Here is a 17,369-nt window from a genome sequence, read left to right as displayed (position 1 = left end):
TCCGAATATTTCCTTTTTTTTTTTTTTTTTTTTTTTCAAGAAGTTCGATTGAGAGCATCTTTTGCTGTAACTGCTAAGGTCTTATTGCCTCAAAAGAGAAGGAAGACAGGATAGGAGGAAGCCACTCGATTCCCGCCTGGAGCGGATTTTTACCTGAACGGATGTTCGTGCTCGGAACGGCTGGGTTTCTCCTATCCTGTCCTTCGCTCTTCGATTTCGGGACGATAAGACCATAGCAGTTACAGTTCCCTCTGTCAAACCTCTTAAAAAAAAAGTCAGTTGCTTTTAACATAAAAATGTAAACTATGAATTCACGGAACAACACTACTTGTAACATTAAATTTATGGATTCGTACATTGACCTTTTAGGTTTTTTTCCATTATCTCTGACCTTTTGTTATTATCCCATTCAGGTATCGGCAGTATTCCCGACGCTGTACTATCCCAGCTGCACAATCATCAGGACCTATGTAGGTTTACACACTGAGATATTATTGTAATAGAAAGTTGTGTGATGTTCACACCAGATTTTTTTTCCATTGTCTCTAACCTTTTGTTACTATCCCGTTCAGGTATCGGCAGTATTCCCGACGCTGTACTATCCCAGCTGCACAATCATCAGGACCTGGGTTTGCACACTGAGATATTATTGTAATAGAAAGTTGTGTGATGTTCACACCAGATTTTTTTCCATTGTCTCTAACCTTTCTTATCTCTGACCTTTTGTTACTATCCCATTCAGGTATCGGCAGTATTCCCGACGCTGTACTATCCCAGCTGCACAATCATCAGGACCTGGGTTTGCATACCGAGATGTTTGCTGATGGCGTAGTACCCCTGGTGGAGAAAGGATGTATTACGAACAATCAGAAGCCGCTGAACCGAGGGAAAATCGTCGCTTCTTTCCTGATCGGTAAGTTTTATATTGACTGTTTGGTAAAAAAAAAAAAAAAAAACAGGAAATTCAATTCAACTAATTTTCTAATTTAGTTTGTGAATTGATTAGGTACCTAGTGATAAGGTGATAACAGAAGTCGGTCTTCTAGTTGCCGTGTCGTTTTCTTGTACAGTTGGTATGGGGTGTGACTACTAAAATAACATCTAGAGAGATAAAAATTAACCTCTTGGTCTTTTCTCATCTACTGTAAATTTTGCTTGTTTAAATCACTTTTTTGGAGCAAAACACTTCACTTGTCCTCATGAGGCTGAGTGCCGAACTCCAAGCACAGAGCCGAAAAAAACTTCGACCACGCTTGGAATCGAACCCGGGACAAGCCTAGTGTGATAACCACTCGACCACGGAGGCTATTGGTAGATAAATAGCATAATATGCATAGTAATAATGATGACAATATTGATAAATGATGATGATGATGATAATAATAAAAACAAGGGAAATGAATGCACTTCGCCTCCTGACGTTTGTATGAATACCTTTGAACTTAAATTCTTCCTAAACAACACATTTGATAAGGCTAACTTCAGTATATTACAGATAATATTTGTCCGTGATGTACACTTTCACATTATTTTATATTACACAGACCACACGAGTCTAATGTCTAAAAATCAGAAGGGCGTAGGTTCTATCCCAGCCGAAGTATGGAATTTTATCCTCAAGATTGTTTGAGAATTCGATCCCAATAACAGTGGTAGCCTACTGCTGGGAGTAAAGGGAGTCTTTAGCTCTATTCGGCAGTATACATAAGCACTAAGCAGTGCTTACTAATATGTACTGCTCGAATTAAGCACTTGTAAAGGTATCGAACCCGGGACCTTCTGGATAAACGCGTTATCACTGAAGCCCATTCTACTTTATAACTAATAACTAGGCTAACGAAATCATAGTACTATTGTCGGCATTTCTTATCACAAATATTTTGTTTATCAGCCATTCTGAATTTTCTCTAGAACACCAGTTATCTAGCTTTTTGTAATCGTTTTATGGACCTATGTACCCAAGTGTTTGTTGAGTGTAATTATCTAATTATGTACCTACTTATCGATTTACTTAGGTACCTACATGGTACCTTTACTACCTACCTATATCAATTTCTGCTTGTACTCATTAGCATCGCGTACATAAAAATGCTTCCCAGTTTTTTTAACAATCTTTTTTAAGTGTGGAGCGACCTTTTTAAAAGCCAAAATTTCGGAATTTGGTCTACACTAAAGGGGAAAATGAAGCTCGAGGGGGGGTTGGCCCCCTGATTTAAGCAGAATAAATAATGTAATTCTATTAGAAATAATTATATTTCCTTTATTAAAAGCTAATGGCAGACTTACACACGTGGTCTAATGATCCCCTATTCTTTCTCATATTTCCCAGGAGCGGGAGTTGTCATTAGCATCGTAGTGCTTAATAAGTTCCGAGAATGAACCTTACTGTTCAGGATAAAATCCGCCCGGGCAGGAATCGAACCCATGACCTAGCGCTTACAAAGTAGACGCGTTACCCACCAAGCTAACTACTTAGACTGACTTCTGACTTGGATAACTCTTTCAGAATACAAGTACATACCTCCTATAATCGATTAATCGTCCTATATGTAGGTATACCTATATTGTGAATGCTCAGATTACTTGATTTCAAACTAGCTAGCTCTACTGTTTGTTATTAGGTTTGGTTTTAGTCCTGTTTGGATTATGCCAGTGTTAACGTAGCCAAGGTCGAACTTATTGACAGTGCAGTTGCTTGTTTGTAATGTTAACAAGTTACAGGGTAACATTAGGGTCATGTAAAACAGGGTCTACGCCATGGTCACTTGGTCAGATAATGGATTTTGGTTGAATCAAAAATATATCAATGTTCTTTATTATGACCTGGTCCTGTGTGAATGTGTTGAATTTGCTTCTTCACAAAGTCACGTCAGAATCTATCGGTATGTAAAGACAAGATTTCCGGTTGGGTGGAAGAGCTCACCAAGTGAAAATCCTGCCAGTAAGCCTTGGGCTTAAAACGAAGTGAAGCGGAGAGCATAACGCATAGACTGCAGAAAGCATCGAACAGGTAATGGGAAGCGACGACTTCTAACCACATAAAACAGAGCAACAAGCTCTATACTCTTTCATCTCTCCACTCTGTTTGTAACCTTATTTTGAGGACGTTTGATAGAGGGGACTATAGCAACGGAATTATCATCTTCCAAAATCAAAGAGAGTACGAGGACAGGATAGGAAAAGGCCAGCCGTTCCGGGAACGAACCTTATCTGTTCACGATAATGTCAGCCCTGGGTGGGAATCGAACCCCCGACCTAGCGCTAACAAGGCAGGCTCACTAGCTTCTAAGCCAGCTAGGCTGACTGATTTCTATTTAAAAAAGGGGTAACGAAAATTTTTTATTTATTAATATTACAAATGAGTAGGTAATTTTCAAGGCTGTAGGGTTAGGTAACAAGTTAAAAAGGATTTTTTTTCTTCACTTTTGAACTTGTTGTTAGATGTACTCCATATCTATTCTATCCTTTTTAATTCTTGTTGTTCAGGTGGACCTAACAGGTCAAATATCCGCGGATTCAATCGGTACGCGAAGGTGTTCTGTGTTTGGTGGCCAAGTAGATTTTCTATCTATTCTATTCTAACCAATTCTTGTTTTTCAGGTGGACCTGACTGGTCAAATATCCGCATTAATTCTTGTTGTTCAGGTGGACCTAACAGGTCAAATATCCGCGGATTCAATCGGTACGCGAAGGTGTTCTGTGTTTGGTGGCCAAGAAGATTTTCTATCTATTCTATTCTAACCAATTCTTGTTTTTCAGGTGGACCTGACTGGTCAAATATCCGCGGACTCTATCGGTACGTCAACTCTTGTATTGAGGTAAATATAAGAAGAGAAGAAGTACCAGCGACTTATCCTCTTCACAGTTGGGGAGGGTTTTTACCTCTATTATTTATTGTTTATTTAGACAGTCAGATATGTTTCGCCATTGCTGGCATCATCAGTGTAAAAATTACACTGGTGTTCTTTTCAAGATGAATCTTCACAAAAATAATATTTTATTCTTTAAAATTTAAGATTTGAAGACTTGGTTGGGATTTCACGAAAGATAAAAGTAAAATAAAAGTACCACAGAATGTTAGAGAGTAACCACCATAATATAACTCCTCTCTCCAACTCACATTAGGTAGACCTGGAGATGTGTAAAAAGTGAGAAAAGAACTACTCTGTTCAGTGAACTACTCAGTGACTCAGATCCTGAAACATGTAATATATTATATGTAATTCACTCTACAACTGGCTGAAGGTATAGTGGTATAGGTATAGCTTTAGGGAGTTGAAGAATGAGAGTTACATGTTTTCGGATCTGACTCGCTGACTGAGTGGTTCACTGATCTTCACAAAGTCACGTCAGAATCTATCGGTATGTAAAGACAAGATTTCCGGTTGGGTGGAAGAGCTCACCAAGTGAAAATCCTGCCAATAAGCCTTGGGCTTAAAACAAAGTGAAGCGGAGAGCATAACGCATAGACTGCAGAAAGCATCGAACAGGTAGAGGGGAGCGACAACTTCTAACCACACAAAACAGAGCAACAAGCTCTATACTCTTTGATCTCTACTCCACTCTGTTTGTAACCTTATTTTGAGGACGTTTGATAGAGGGGACTATAGCAACGGAATCGCATTTGTGGTAAATTTGAAAGGAAAGTATCAGTTGTGAATTGAAAAATGTACCACTTGTTAAAGCTGTGAGGTATTATTGAAAATGTAAGAGAAATTGTTCCAAAGATCTGGTTCAAATTGGTTTTTAAATCTCGGTTTCATACCACGCGCTTAACTTGTTGTGCCAAAAGAACCAAATGGATTGTTGGTATGTGCAATATGCCTCCTCTTGGATAATTATAAAGGTGTGTCTAAACTGTCCATCCACATCGATCGATGGGTGTCGACTAAGTGTGAACACACCTTAAGAAATCGGTGTGTTGCTTTGGAAAAGCGTGATTTTTAATTGAGGGAAGGTTTCCATCCACATCGATCGATGGGTGTCGACTAAGTGTGAACACACCTTAAGAAATCGGTGTGTTGCTTTGGAAAAGCGTGATTTTTAATTAAGGGAAGGTTTTTTTAAGATTTGAAAGTTGAAAAAGTTGTGCTCAAAATATCGTGCCAAAATTAAATGGGGTCTTAACGTTCAGAAATCGAAGAGAGAAGGACAGGATAGGAGAAAGCCAGCCGTTCCGAGAACAGGGGAGGTGTTTTAAGATTTGAAAGTTGAAAGAGTTCTGCTCAAAATATCGTGCCAAAATTAAATGGGGTCTTAACGTCCAGAAATCGAAGAGAGAAGGACAGGATAGGAGAAAGCCAGCCATTCCGAGAACGAACCTGTTCGCTCCAGGCAGCAATCGCCTTCCAGGCTAACAAGGCTTATGTATTAATCACTTACTAAAGGAATACTCATGTTCTTATGTACTAATCGCCATATTATTATGTTACTCAAGTAACAATACCTGTTGAATTTAGAGCTTTGCAACAATTAATTAATTTTAGGACCATATACACACACAAGCTTAATGTCCATAGTTATTTATACATAATTATAATAAATAATAATCTAGAGCTTTAAATCACCTTCATAGGTAATTTTCGATGTTTCATAAAACCTTAATCTTATTTCTATCATGTATCTCATTTCCAGAAGGCTCACAGTTTTTAAATTTCTTCTTTGCTCTTCCTCTCCTTCCTTTCACTTCTATTCTTGCAATATTCTTCCCCACATTATACATAATTATAATAAATAATAATCTAGAGCTTTAAATCACCTTCATAGGTAATTTTCGATGTTTCATAAAACCTTAATCTTATTTATATCATGTACCTCATTTCCAGAAGGCTCACAGTTTTTAAATTTCTTCTTTGCTCTTCCTCTCCTTTCTTTCACTTCTATTCTTGCAATATTCTTTCCCACAAAGTTCTTGTCTCTTACCAACCTCAGTGGTGTAGTGTTAAGCACGGTGGACTTTGAATCTGTAGGTTGGTGGTTCGAGTCCAAGTCAAGTTATAAAATTTATCCAGGTGTAATAATTGGGGAACGATATTTGTGACAAGCATTTAAGTATGCTTAACACGATTAAAAATTCTTTTCCTCTTTAGTTCTTGTCTCTTCTCTCGACATGTCCATACCAATGTAACCTTCTTTATTGTATTTTTACTTTCTATTACTACAGTATAGCGGAGCTATACTAGTGTAGCGGCTTCACTCAGCCCCACGTCCCTCAAAGCCTCTACGTTACCTACCTCCTTGATCGATATCGGCTGAATTGCCAACTTCACTTCTCGCAGTCCACCTCTTCTCTCATCCTTGGTTGGCAACACTGCACAAGGGATGAGTTTTCTCTAGCTGGTCAAGCCTTTTGGTAAGTTCAGCACGATTAAAAATTCTTTTCCTCTTTAGTTCTTGTCTCTTCTCTCGACATGTCCATACCAATGTAACCTTCTTTATTGTATTTTTACTACAGTATAGCGGAGCTATACTAGTGTAGCGGCTTCACTCAGCCCCACGTCCCTCAAAGCCTCTACGTTACCTACCTCCTTGATCGATATCGGCTGAATTGCCAACTTCACTTCTCGCAGTCCCCCTCTTCTCTCATTCTTGGTTGGCAACACTGCACAAGGGATGAGTTTTCTCTAGCTGGTCAAGCCTTTTGGTAAGTTCATCTAGTTGAGTGTCGTGTGAGGTATTTGAATGAGAGGTGGATGGTGGCAGAGGAGAAACAGCACTAATGTTTCCGTTGTTGACAGACATAACTTTGTCGGCTACATCAGCTTGTTGGGTGAGTGGCGTTGTGAGGCTCACGGCTTGAACAATCTGTTGTGTAAACGTAGGGAGTTTAAGCCACTAACTTTGTCGGCTACATCAGCTTGTTGGGTGAGTGGCGTTGTGAGGCTCACGGCTTGAACAATCTGTTGTGTAAACGTAGGGAGTTTCTTAAGCCATATCCTACGGATGATATTCTCGGGGACATCTTCACCAGCAAGTCTCTGTATCTCTCTCAGCATTTGGCTGGGAGTACGGTCGCCAACATCCATAGTTCCAAGGAGGGCATTAAGCCTTTGTTCTTCTGACTGAGAGAAGCGTTTGAGAATAGCAGACTTGATGGCAGCGTAGTTTAGGGGCCCTTAGCTAGCTCTCTGGCCTTGATGACACCTCTTGGTATCCTCTTAATGGGATAGTCTATGGACTCACAGCTTTTCTCTGGAATAAACCTGAGTATGCGGACTCTTTAGAGGTGCTGCAGGTTAATTTTAGAGAAACTGGGGAGGTTGAAATATACCAGTGAGGGTACTTCTAGGTTCCATCAAGGCCAGGGTATAGCAGCTTGGGCAGGGGAAAAAATACTGGTCACAATAGATCTACAGAGGTCGCAGTGTTAATTGCATACTCTCTTGGGAGAGGAGCAACCAGTCCCATAATAGATAGATACCTACTCTAAGTAAGTAGGTGAGTAAAAAAAGAGCCTGATAATATATTATTACCATTGTATTAACCTTTCTCCCTATGTAAGTAAATTGTCAAAAATTAATGTCAATAAACAATTATGAATTATGAATATTTGTAGGTATGTAGCTATTGGGAAGACATTTTTTTTTTTTGGAATGATGATCATCGTATTACTTTATTCAACTCTCCAACTGTACCATTCCTGCTCCGTCCTCACACTCAATCAATCGCAACTTCTTCCTCGAACCTCTCATTCTCATTGAAATCGCCCTCACCACCGATATCTCAACTTTCACCTTCAGCCATCCCAATACCCATGAATACGACTTCGCCCACTTTTCACTTAATCACTTTGTACTTAATCACTTTTCACTTAATCACTTTCTACAGTAAAGACATTCATTAAAAGTACATAGTTGATATAAATAGCACATACCTACTAATGAGGTAAGGAGGAGGATGCTTGTGGGTTTGAACCCCAATCAAGTTATCGAGAACTTTGCAGCAGCAGCAGAAAAAAAAAAAAAAAAAAAAAAAAAAAAAAAAAAAATATAAAAACCCTTGATGGGAGAGAGTCAGCCGTTCCGAAATTGTACCCGCGATCGAGCTGACTAGGCTGTAGGCTGGCCCCCGTTTCCAAATAAAAACGCCTTCTATCAAGAGGTTTGATAGAGGGAACTGTAACTACTGAGGTCTTATCGTAATGAAATCAAAGTGAGAGCAGGATAGGAGGAAGCCAGCCGTTCCGAGAACGAACCTTCTCTATTTAGGAGGAAAAAAACGCCAATTAAAATTTTGAAATCAATAATTTTCAATAATATTTTATTCTTTAAAATTAAGATTTGAAGACTTGGTTGGGATTTCACGAAAGATAAAAGTAAAATAAAAGTACCACAGAATATTAGAGAGTAACCACCATAATATAACTCCTCTCTCCAACTCACATTAGGTAGACCTGGAGATGTGTAAAAAGTGAGTTAGTTATAGAAAAGAACTACTCTATTCAGTGAACTACTCAGTGACTCAGATCCTGAAACATGTAATATATTATATTTGGAATTCACTCTACAACTGGCTGAAGGTATAGGTATAGCTTTAGGGAGTTGAAAAGTGAGAGTTACATGTAAAGAGTAGTTCCTTTTCAACTCACTTACTCTTTACTCATCTCTCTTCTCCTCTCTCTCCCTCCCCTCTCTTCTTCTCTTTCTCCCTCCCCCCCTCCTTCTCTCTTTCTCTTCTCTTTTCTCCTCTTCTTCTTCTCTCTCTCTCTCTCTCTCTCTCTCTCTCTCTCCCTCCTCTCTTTTGATTATAAAGAGTAGTTAATGACAATAATGTTACTCACGGCAGTTATTAAAATAAAAACAAGATAAAATAGATATGAAAATTCCAAGAAAAACTAATTTCATTCACAATCCTAATTAAAAATACTAACTTACATTGACCTACGTAATACCTTTCGGGGGAGCTACGAAAGACAGATGAAAAGAGGAAATTTATGAAAAAAAAAAGGTAGAAACACACTACCATCACGTCACGTGAGCTCATGGGGAGTCGGAAAGACGTATATCAAAGTTTTCTCATAATATTGTAGGGTGTAGGGTTCAGGACAGACCTAGTTCTATCAAAACACGTGAGCTCAGATGAAGTTACGTGATGTGATGCATGGTAGTGTGTTTCTACCTTAAATGGCACCTGGCCAAATTTCCAAATGCAAAGAATCGAAAAGTTGTAAAAGTTGGATTGCATCTTCTAATCTACAATTTGGTCTAAGGCTGGAATAATGAAAAGAGGATTATGTCTATTGTCTAATATACTAGAGGGTTTTAAAAACAACTGAACAGGATTAAACAGAAAAGAATCAACCAAAAATATGTACCTAAATTTTAATCGACCACTGTATCTTCTTTTGAGAACAACGCCACCAAAACTTAAATTAACTTCCCTTTTTTTCCTTTCTAATATAGAAAGTCAAAATTTATTAGGCTGTGTCCAGTTGTCCACATAGTCGACCGGCCATCGATCGATGTCGACTGAACCGTCCACACTGCGACATCATAGATTCACCTCGTCAATCGATATCGATCGACTGTGCTTAGACACACCTTTAGTGTATGGAGATGACTCAAACCATCAACCTACTACATATATACATATTTACTCCTACTGTTACGTAATGTATTGGAAAGGGAGGAAATCTAGGAGTCCAAAGGAAATGGGAAAGATAAAGAAAATGATAATGAAAATTTTTGGAGGGCAAAATTAAAATTGAACTGCCCTGCGGAGGCGTTTTCGACGGGGTTAAGTGGCAGAGAGTGCCTCAGGAATTTCGCCCTGGTTTTAAATAATAGACTCTTGAATGGAAGGTAACCACTAGGCGAGGTTAACACCAAATGCGTTCTCTACCAGCTAACTTCCTTAGAGCTCAATTATTATGGGGTCAAATTCTCAAATAAATGAGGATAAAAGTCCATGCCTCGGCTGGGATTTAACCAGAGCCATCCTGTTTACCAGGCGAGCTCCTTGACCACTACACCACCGAGGCAGGGATAATCTTTACAGGAACCAGGTAGGTGCGGTTCTTTCCTTTTCATATTTTCCTTATCCCATAATAAGGAAAGTAATGTATTCGTCAAAATTTTCATTTTTTTCATGTTCTGTGTTTGTATAGTAATATTGAGCAATAAAACTTAAATGTATAGTCAATAATTCACGCATTAGTAAACAATAATAATGGATATATAATATTAGTGATTAAGTGGCAGAGCTCCTCCAGGAGAAGCCTGCCACTTGAAAGAAAGCCAGAAAAAAAAGCTTTCCTGAATAAACGCCTCTACAGAGCAGTCTTGGGAAAATAATCAACAATTGTTTTTTTTTTTTTTTTTACTTTTTTCTCTTTTCTTTCTGTATTATGTTCTACGAAAATACCTAATAGCTACGCATTTTTCAGGGGTTTTGAAAGTTGGTTTCTCTTGGCTGGTTCCTTTCTGTACAATGCTGTCCTACTAACGGTGGATTTCACCAATATTTTTTTTCAGCTCCTAGAAGGCCTGTTAATCCAACAACCTGTTAAGTTCCATTTGATTTACACAGGCTTAACAGGGCTGTTAAGCTAACAGGCTGCTAGGAGTTAAAAAGAAGGTTGGTGCAGCTCCTAGAAGGCCTGTTAATCCAACAACCTGTTAAGTTCCATTTGATTTACACAGGCTTAACAGGGCTGTTAAGCTAACAGGCTGTTAGGAGTTAAAAAGAAGGTTGGTCAAACCCACCCTAAGGGTTGAAAATAATTTCGAAAACATCAACTTTAAACAAACATTTAAATATAAAACAAAAATGAACAATAGGTTGACACCATGATGGTGGATTTGGCCAATGACTTATGAGAGATTTCATTAACGGGAGAATGATCCAAGAAGTAGTTTTAAATATCCAAAAAGGAGTTTTTAATAGTCTTTAGGAGTTCTTGGAAACTCATCCTTTCATTAGAAACTCGTTTTTGGATCATTAAAAAAAACATCAACTTTAAACAAATATTTAAATATAAAACAAAAATGAACAATCGGTTGACACCATGATGGTGGATTTCGCCAATGACTTAGGTATGAGAGATTTCACTAACGGGAGAATGATCCAAGAAGTAGTTTTAAATATCCATAAAGGAGTTTTTAATAGTCCAAAAAGGAGTTCTTGGAAACTCATCCTTTCATTAGAAACTCGTTTTTGGATCATTAAATATTCTCCCGTTAATGAAATCTCTCATTAAGTCATTGGTGAAATCCACCATTAGTCTAACAAAATAACATAAATATTTGGAGGGATCTTAGTGCTTAGGGATTTTGGACGGGATAAATCAGAGTGAGAAACAAATCTATGAGATCTGAGCTTAAACTAGGTTTAACTCCCGGATTAACTGATTAAGCAATCAGTGGGTTGAACTCTCGAATTGACTGATTAAGCAATCAGTGGGTTGAACTCTCGATGGACGGGATAAATCAGAGTGAGAAACAAATCTATGAGATCTGAGCTTAAACTAGGTTTAACTCCCGGATTAACTGATTAAGCAATCAAGGGGTTTACCTCTCGTATTAAGCATTCTGATTGGCTTTTTTTTATCAACCAATCAGATTGTTAGACTAACGAGTTTAAACTCACTTTATGGCCCCGGCCTTGAAGAAATCTAAATCACAATTATTTGTGGTGAAGTAAGGGGCTTCTCAATTTATTTGTGGTGAAACAAAGGGCCTCTCAATTTATGTGTGCTAAAGGAATAAGCCTCGAAAAATTTGTGGTGAGATTCAACTTATTTGTGGTGAAGCAAAGAACTGGTGAGATTCAACTTATTTGTGGTGAAACAAAGAACTTCAGATAACTTGCGGTGAAGCAAAGAGCCTCAATTCGTGGTGGGTGAAGCTAACCGCCTCAAATTGTCTGTGGTAAAGCAGTCTCAGATTATTTGCGGTGAAGCAAAGATCTTCAAATAATTTCTGGTGGAGCAAACTCAGCTGCAAAAGGGTTTTAGGGCACTAGGATTGGATTCTATCTACTCATAGATTTGCTTGTATAGTGAGGGTAGCTAAATAACTTATATCCAGGCCATACTTTGAGATTAAATTTAATACATTTTCACCGTTTTAAAATTTATCAAATTCATCATTGACATAAAATTTGTCATAGTTTTTAGAACACGAAAAAAAAAAAAATCTTAAACTAATAAACATTTTAAATAATCAAATCACAATAGAGGATATCAAGGCATTTGCAGCAATGCCAGCTTAAGTAGTCTTCTGCAGATTATGACGATGGGTCAGCTCCCTGGTTAGGGGTCACCTGTGCTCGCCTTGCACGCGGGAGACCCGGGTTCGATTCCCGGCGGGGTCAAGAAATTTGTATCATGCAAATGATTGATTCCGTGACTACCTGTTGCGGGGCCCACTCAGCCTCGTGAGGAAAATGATAGCTGCTATGTAATATAAATGCGCATAGCGACCGGTGCCAGCATGGTAGGTAATTGGGAGCTGGATTATTGCGATCTATGTATTTGGAAAAATCCTACAATGCTGCAGTGAGCACCAAAGTTGTGATATAGTAACACAAAGAAAAGACATTTATTTATTTATTACTAGTATAGCTCGCTATACTGTAGTAATAGAAAGTAAAAATCTTTTTTACTGAGGCAGCATGGTAGGTAATTGGGAGCTGGATTATTGCGATATATGTATTTGGAAAAATCCTACAATGCTGCAGTGAGCACCAAAGTTGTGATATGGTAACACAAAGAAAAGACATTTATTTATTATTTTATTAATAATCAAATCAAATCAATTTGTGTTGACATTTTAAATGTTATCTGGATTAAAACTTGTGTTTAGTTAGGTACTTTCATTAATTTTGAATGAAGATGAACCAATCGCTTGAAACTTTAATCTCAAAAGGCCCGGGAATTAAATACATTAAATATGTACTAAACAACAATACAACAAAATCTAATACCTACATTAACTACTTGTATTTCTACAAAAGAAGAAAAAAAATGCATCCTATTAAATAAACCCTGGGTTTCATTATTTTACAAGTGACATTATTTGCTATGATTTATACGTAGTAGCTACCTCATTGACCACCTTTGGTCAACTACTAACAAATATTATTTTACGTATGAGTTACCTACGAGATATTTCTGTGAGATCTATAATAAGTCCTTGTAACTGAAATAAACCCTGGGTTTCATTATTTTACAAGTGACATTATTTGCTATGATTTATACGTAGTAGCTACCTCATTGACCACCTTTGGTCACTACTAACAAATATTTATTTTACGTATGAGTTACCTACGATATATTTCTGTGAGATCTGTAATAAGTCCTTGTATCTTGTAAGCCTAGAATGAACCTTGTTTAACCTAGAATAAGGTAGGTACATGAGATGCGTGTTTCACCGCCGTTTTTATTTCGTAGCAATGAAACGAATGCTATGTTAGACTCGTGTGGTCTGTGTCGTAGCATGCCCATCCCGTAGTATACCTCTCATCAGATGGGCGAGAAGAGACAGCTGTTGTAAGGATCACAAAAGGCGTTTAACTAGTGTGTATTGCACCTTACTTCGTATATTCGATGATAAACCTCAAATTTATAATGTAAACTCTGGATGGTTTCCTATTTCCTAGGTCTTTAGGTGTGTCCACATATAGTCGACCGGCCATCGACCGATGTCGACTGAACCGTCCACACTGCGTCGACAACAGATTCACCTCGTCGATCGACGGCCGGTCGACTATGTTTGGACACACCTTTTCAACGGGTGATTGGATTAGACCGTAGTTTCCTTGAACAGTTTGACTTCATCCCCTTCCTCTGACGGGACCAAGGTTTCAATATAGTGACGCTTGGGAGAGAATTGTGATATGCAATCGTCCTCACTACGACACTGCCATACGTCGTTCGATTTAACACAGCCTGGAAAATGAGGAAGCAATAAAAATTAATAAAAAGATAAAAACGATTACAATTTGTATTTGCAAAAAAATCTTTTTTTTTTTTAAAAAAAAGCTTTATGGTTTGGTAGAGGTTACCGCCGCGCCGGTGGGATTCGAACCCGCGACCTAAGAGGGGTCGGAAAAGATAGCAGCATTGTCCAGATGGTCACCCATATTGCAATGAGAATTGTGATATGCAATCGTCCTCACTACGACACTGCCATACGTCGTTCGATTTAACACAGCCTGGAAAATGAGGAAGCAATAAAAAAGATAAAAACGATTACAATTTGTATTTGCAGAAAAATCTTTTTATTTTTTCGTTTCTTTTTTTTTTTAAAAAAAAAAAGCTTTAAGGTTTTGGTAGAGGTTACCGCCGCGCCGGTGGGATTCGAACCCGCGACCTAAGAGGGGTCGGAAAAAGATAGCAGCATTGTCCAGATGGTCACCCATATTGCAATGTTGTAAGTTGTAAGAAACTTATGAATAAAACGAAAATACCTTATTTGAAAATATAATAATAATGATGATGATAAATAAATGAATAATCGGATATCAACCCCGCGCAAAGTTGCTTAACTTCTGATAGTTATTGGGAACGGGTGCAATGGTGCTGGTCAAATGATACTTTTTTTTGCAGAGAGCTAAAAGACGTAACTATACTAAAGCTGCGATGTACGTGTAGAATGGAAACTACTCACCTTCTAAGTGTAACTTACCTTTCGTTTCTGGGAAACGACTTTTCTAAACACGAAAGCGAAAACTAAAAAGCAAAACAAAACGAAACTTTGAAATAAAGAAAAACGTAGAAATAAACAATTCGCTTGAAAAATAAAAGGTGAAAAAAAAGCATGTGATATAATCAGCATGAAAATTGGATAATCTACATAATATGTGATGGTTTACTAAAAAAGATTGTGAACTAAAAAGTAAAATTATCTACTAAATTAAATAAAGAATATTTGAAGATAAAACGGAAGCTGAAATAATAAATAGGTAATGAATGCTGCGAAACTTTCTATGTTGTCAGAAGACAGTCAGACAACACCTCAGAAAAAAAAATCGTTACTAAAATAATAATAAAAGGCTTCTAAATTAACACTTTATTGCCAAATGTAAGTACGAAACCCCAAAAGAAATCAAAATGGAAAAAAAAACAGCATAAAACAAATGAAAATAATATGATAAATTAATTTATTTCTTTTTTTATTGTTATTTTTCTCTCAATTATTTTGAAACAAACAAAAAATAAAATTAAAAAGGAGGAAAAAATAAATGTTGAAAACAAAAAAAAAACATAAAAGGGTCGGTATAGCTGAAACCCGCCAAAAAACGGTCGAAATCCGTCCAAAAGCGGTCAAAATACCGCCAAGCGCAGCACAAATATATTTAGTTATTATTCAATTATTTTTTTAACAAATAAACAGAATTTGAATCGGCAGTTTGAACTAGAAGGGGGGAGAGGGGAAACCAAAATGAGGTCGAACGATTTATGGTACAATGGATAGCATCATGTTCCTGTTTTCGTCACCCTTTTTTACGGTTAATGCCCTGAGCCACACTTAAGTTGTTTCATTCACTTGGAAAATCCGAATTAGGAAAGTATCTGAAAGTGTGATCCCAGGCAAGGCTTGTTTTACATTGCAAGCGTAGAAGTGCGACTTTTAGTAGCGCGTAGTCCACTTTAGCTATCTTTAGGTATTTAATTAGTTTTTTTTCTTTTCTTTTGTAGTCCGTCCTTCCTTTATTATTACGATAGTAATAAAAAAAGGTATAGTGGACGGGCTATTGTATTCGCTTCGGTGTCTGTCAGTCCCCATAGAAGGACTTATCCAAACTTAGTATATCAAATTAAAAGTCTTTTTTTACCAGGAACACGAAAGTAAAATCAAGAAATCAAATCAAGAATAATAATAAACGTAATAAAAAAAGGTATAGTGGACGGGCTATTGTATTCGCTTCGGTGTCTGTCAGTCTGTCTGTCCCCATAGAAGGACTTATCCAAACTTAGTTGACCCATATATCAAATTAAAAGTCTTTTTTTACCAGGAACACGAAAGTAAAATCAAAAAATCAAATCAAGAATAACAATAAACTGAATATTAAAGAAATTAGGTAGGCACATAGGTACTGATTTTCCCTAATCACGATCGAATAAACTACGGGCTAAAAAATTCCCGGAGGGACGGGCCCAGCTTGTTTAGCTATCTTTAGGTAGGTATTAGTTCTTTCTTTTCTTTTAGCTATCTTTAGGTATTATGACTCTATTATTTTCATAAGTTTGGCGACTATGCGCTTCTAAAAGTCACTCCTATGCCTAAGACTTGTGAGTATTTCTTCAATGGACTAGGTACCTACATCAACTAAAACTAGTTAAAACTAAAAAAAAATCGATTTCTATCTGTTTTAATTTGTACGTAACTGTATCTTCTTTTGAGAACAACGCCACCAAAACTTAAATTAACTTCCCTTTTTTTCCTTTCTAATATAGAAAGTCAAAATTTATTAAGCCGTGTCCAGTTGTCCACATAGTCGACCGGCCATCGATCGATGTCGACTGAACCGTCCACACTGCCTCGACATCATAGATTCACCTCGTCGATCGACTTCAATCGATATCGATCGACTATGCTTGGACACACCAGTGTATGGAAATGACTGAAACCATCAACCTACTATATACATATTTACTCCTACTGTTACGTAATGTATTGCAAAGGGAGGAAATCTAGGAGTCCAAAGGAAATGGGAAAGATGAAGAAAATGATAATGAAAATTTTTGGAGGGCAAAATTAAAATTGAACTGCCCTGCGGAGGCGTTTTCGACGGGGTTAAGTGGCAGAGAGTGCCTCAGGAATTTCGCCCTGGTTTTAAATAATACACTTTTGAAAGGAAGGTAACCACTAGGCGAGGTTAACACCAAATGCGTTCTCTACCAGCTAACTTCCTTAGAGCTCCATTATTATGGGGTCAAATTCTCAAATAAATGAGGATAAAAGTCCATGCCTCGGCTGGGATTGAACCAGAGCCATCCTGTTTACCAGGCGAGCTCCTTGACCACTACACCACCGAGGCAGGGATAATCTTTACAGGAACCAGGTAGGTACGGTTCTTTCCTTTTCATACTTACCTTATCCCATAATAAGGAAAGTAATGTATTCGTCAAAATTTTCATTTTTTTTCGTGTTCTGTGTTTGTATAGTAATATTGAGCAATGAAACTTAAATGTTTGGTCACTAATTCACGCATTAGTAAACAATAATAATGGATATCTATTATTAGTGATTGAGTGGCAGAGTTCCTCCAGGAGAAGCCTGCCACTTGAAAGAAAGCCAGAAAAAAAGCTTTCCTGAATAAACGCCTCTACAGAGCAGTCTTGGGGAAAATAATCAACAATTAAAAGAAACTGACATTTTTTTTTTTTTTTTTTTTTTCAATTTTTTTAATTAAGTAAACATCTG

At 37.5% G+C, this 17,369-nt stretch overlaps 2 protein-coding genes and 2 long non-coding RNA genes across 4 annotated transcripts in view; 2 read left to right on the top strand and 2 right to left on the bottom strand.

The window, feature by feature from the left end:
• LOC103508190 (4-hydroxybutyrate coenzyme A transferase-like) overlaps positions 1-4,152 on the top strand; it is an 18,481-nt gene extending 14,329 nt beyond the window's left edge. The window contains exons 7-12 of the mRNA XM_026822850.1: positions 414-470; positions 573-629; positions 683-936; positions 3,601-3,682; positions 3,760-3,818; positions 4,126-4,152. Of these exons, the coding sequence (XP_026678651.1) occupies positions 414-470; positions 573-629; positions 683-936; positions 3,601-3,682; positions 3,760-3,818; positions 4,126-4,152 (536 nt within the window). The remainder of the gene's footprint in view (positions 1-413; positions 471-572; positions 630-682; positions 937-3,600; positions 3,683-3,759; positions 3,819-4,125) is intronic.
• A 613-nt stretch (positions 4,153-4,765) lies between these two features.
• On the bottom strand, positions 4,766-5,178 carry LOC113466977. The gene is made up of 2 exons (XR_003391208.1): positions 5,005-5,178; positions 4,766-4,904 (listed from the first exon to the last, which is right to left on the bottom strand). It is a non-coding gene; the product is annotated as an uncharacterized LOC113466977 (long non-coding RNA).
• On the top strand, positions 4,837-5,503 carry LOC113466976. Its single transcript, XR_003391207.1, has 2 exons — positions 4,837-4,957; positions 5,192-5,503. It is a non-coding gene; the product is annotated as an uncharacterized LOC113466976 (long non-coding RNA).
• Positions 5,504-5,844: 341 nt separating this feature from the next.
• On the bottom strand, positions 5,845-7,098 carry LOC103508179. The gene is made up of 3 exons (XM_008472711.3): positions 6,900-7,098; positions 6,638-6,804; positions 5,845-6,346 (listed from the first exon to the last, which is right to left on the bottom strand). The coding sequence occupies exons 1-3, from the start codon at positions 7,023-7,025 to the stop codon at positions 6,292-6,294; spliced, it is 348 nt and encodes a 115-aa protein (XP_008470933.2). The 5' UTR covers positions 7,026-7,098; the 3' UTR covers positions 5,845-6,291.
• Positions 7,099-17,369: the final 10,271 nt, after the last annotated feature.

Source organism: Diaphorina citri, unplaced genomic scaffold, assembly GCF_000475195.1.
Source record: "Diaphorina citri unplaced genomic scaffold, Diaci psyllid genome assembly version 1.1 scaffold376, whole genome shotgun sequence".
Classification (NCBI taxonomy): Eukaryota; Metazoa; Arthropoda; class Insecta; order Hemiptera; family Psyllidae; genus Diaphorina; species Diaphorina citri.
Note: the sequence above shows the minus strand (reverse complement) of the source record. Positions and strands in the feature narration are given on the sequence as shown.